Genomic DNA, 524 nt, shown 5'->3' with positions numbered 1-524 from the left:
CATTCACCACCCACCATGGTCTAGACCCGGGGGGTTTCATCGGTCGGTTCTCCCCTCCGAATGATACTCCTGCCCACCGGGGCCTAATCGCCAAAACTCCATACATTCATTTGTGTTATTCCTGGCAATAATATGTATTCTTACATCATCGTTATCGAAATCTCAATAGGACTAGTGCTATCTATCTAAATGGAAGTAGTAAGCACAATATTGTCAGAGGTCAAATATGTGAAGTATGTGTATCGTGGAGCTGCAAGAGATTATTCTACAGACGTGATAAATGATGCTTGTTTGGTTTCAGTATCAACAACAACAAAAGAAACCACACCATCGATCACTTTGATATGTTTTCCAACAATAATGAGAAATAGAAAGATAATGCATTTGTATAATTGTGATTGCAATATCACTCAGAATAATTGCAGTTATTTATCCCACTCATTTCTGACAGTATGTCCTCTTGATGTGTCCTCACCTTCCTGGGTGGGATGGCTTCGTGGTAGCTGGGCAGGATCTTCAGAACC

The 524-nt window shown here is 41.0% G+C and overlaps 1 protein-coding gene across 2 annotated transcripts in view; it reads right to left on the bottom strand.

Annotated features, from left to right (window-relative positions):
• Window positions 1-475: 475 nt before the first annotated feature.
• LOC117474431 (MAGUK p55 subfamily member 2-like) overlaps window positions 476-524 on the bottom strand; it is a gene marked incomplete at its 3' end in the record, with an annotated part of 12760 nt that continues 12711 nt past the window's right edge. For both annotated transcript variants that reach the window (XM_034120211.1, XM_034120212.1), the window contains 1 exon segment: window positions 476-524. This exon segment is cut by the window's right edge and continues 71 nt beyond it. In XM_034120211.1, the coding sequence (XP_033976102.1) occupies window positions 476-524 (49 nt within the window).

The sequence above is a fragment of the Trematomus bernacchii genome, unplaced genomic scaffold (genome assembly GCF_902827165.1).
Source record: "Trematomus bernacchii unplaced genomic scaffold, fTreBer1.1, whole genome shotgun sequence".
Taxonomy (NCBI): Eukaryota; Metazoa; Chordata; class Actinopteri; order Perciformes; family Nototheniidae; genus Trematomus; species Trematomus bernacchii.
The sequence above is the reverse complement of the archived record's forward strand: the minus strand, read 5'-3'. Positions and strand labels throughout refer to the sequence as shown.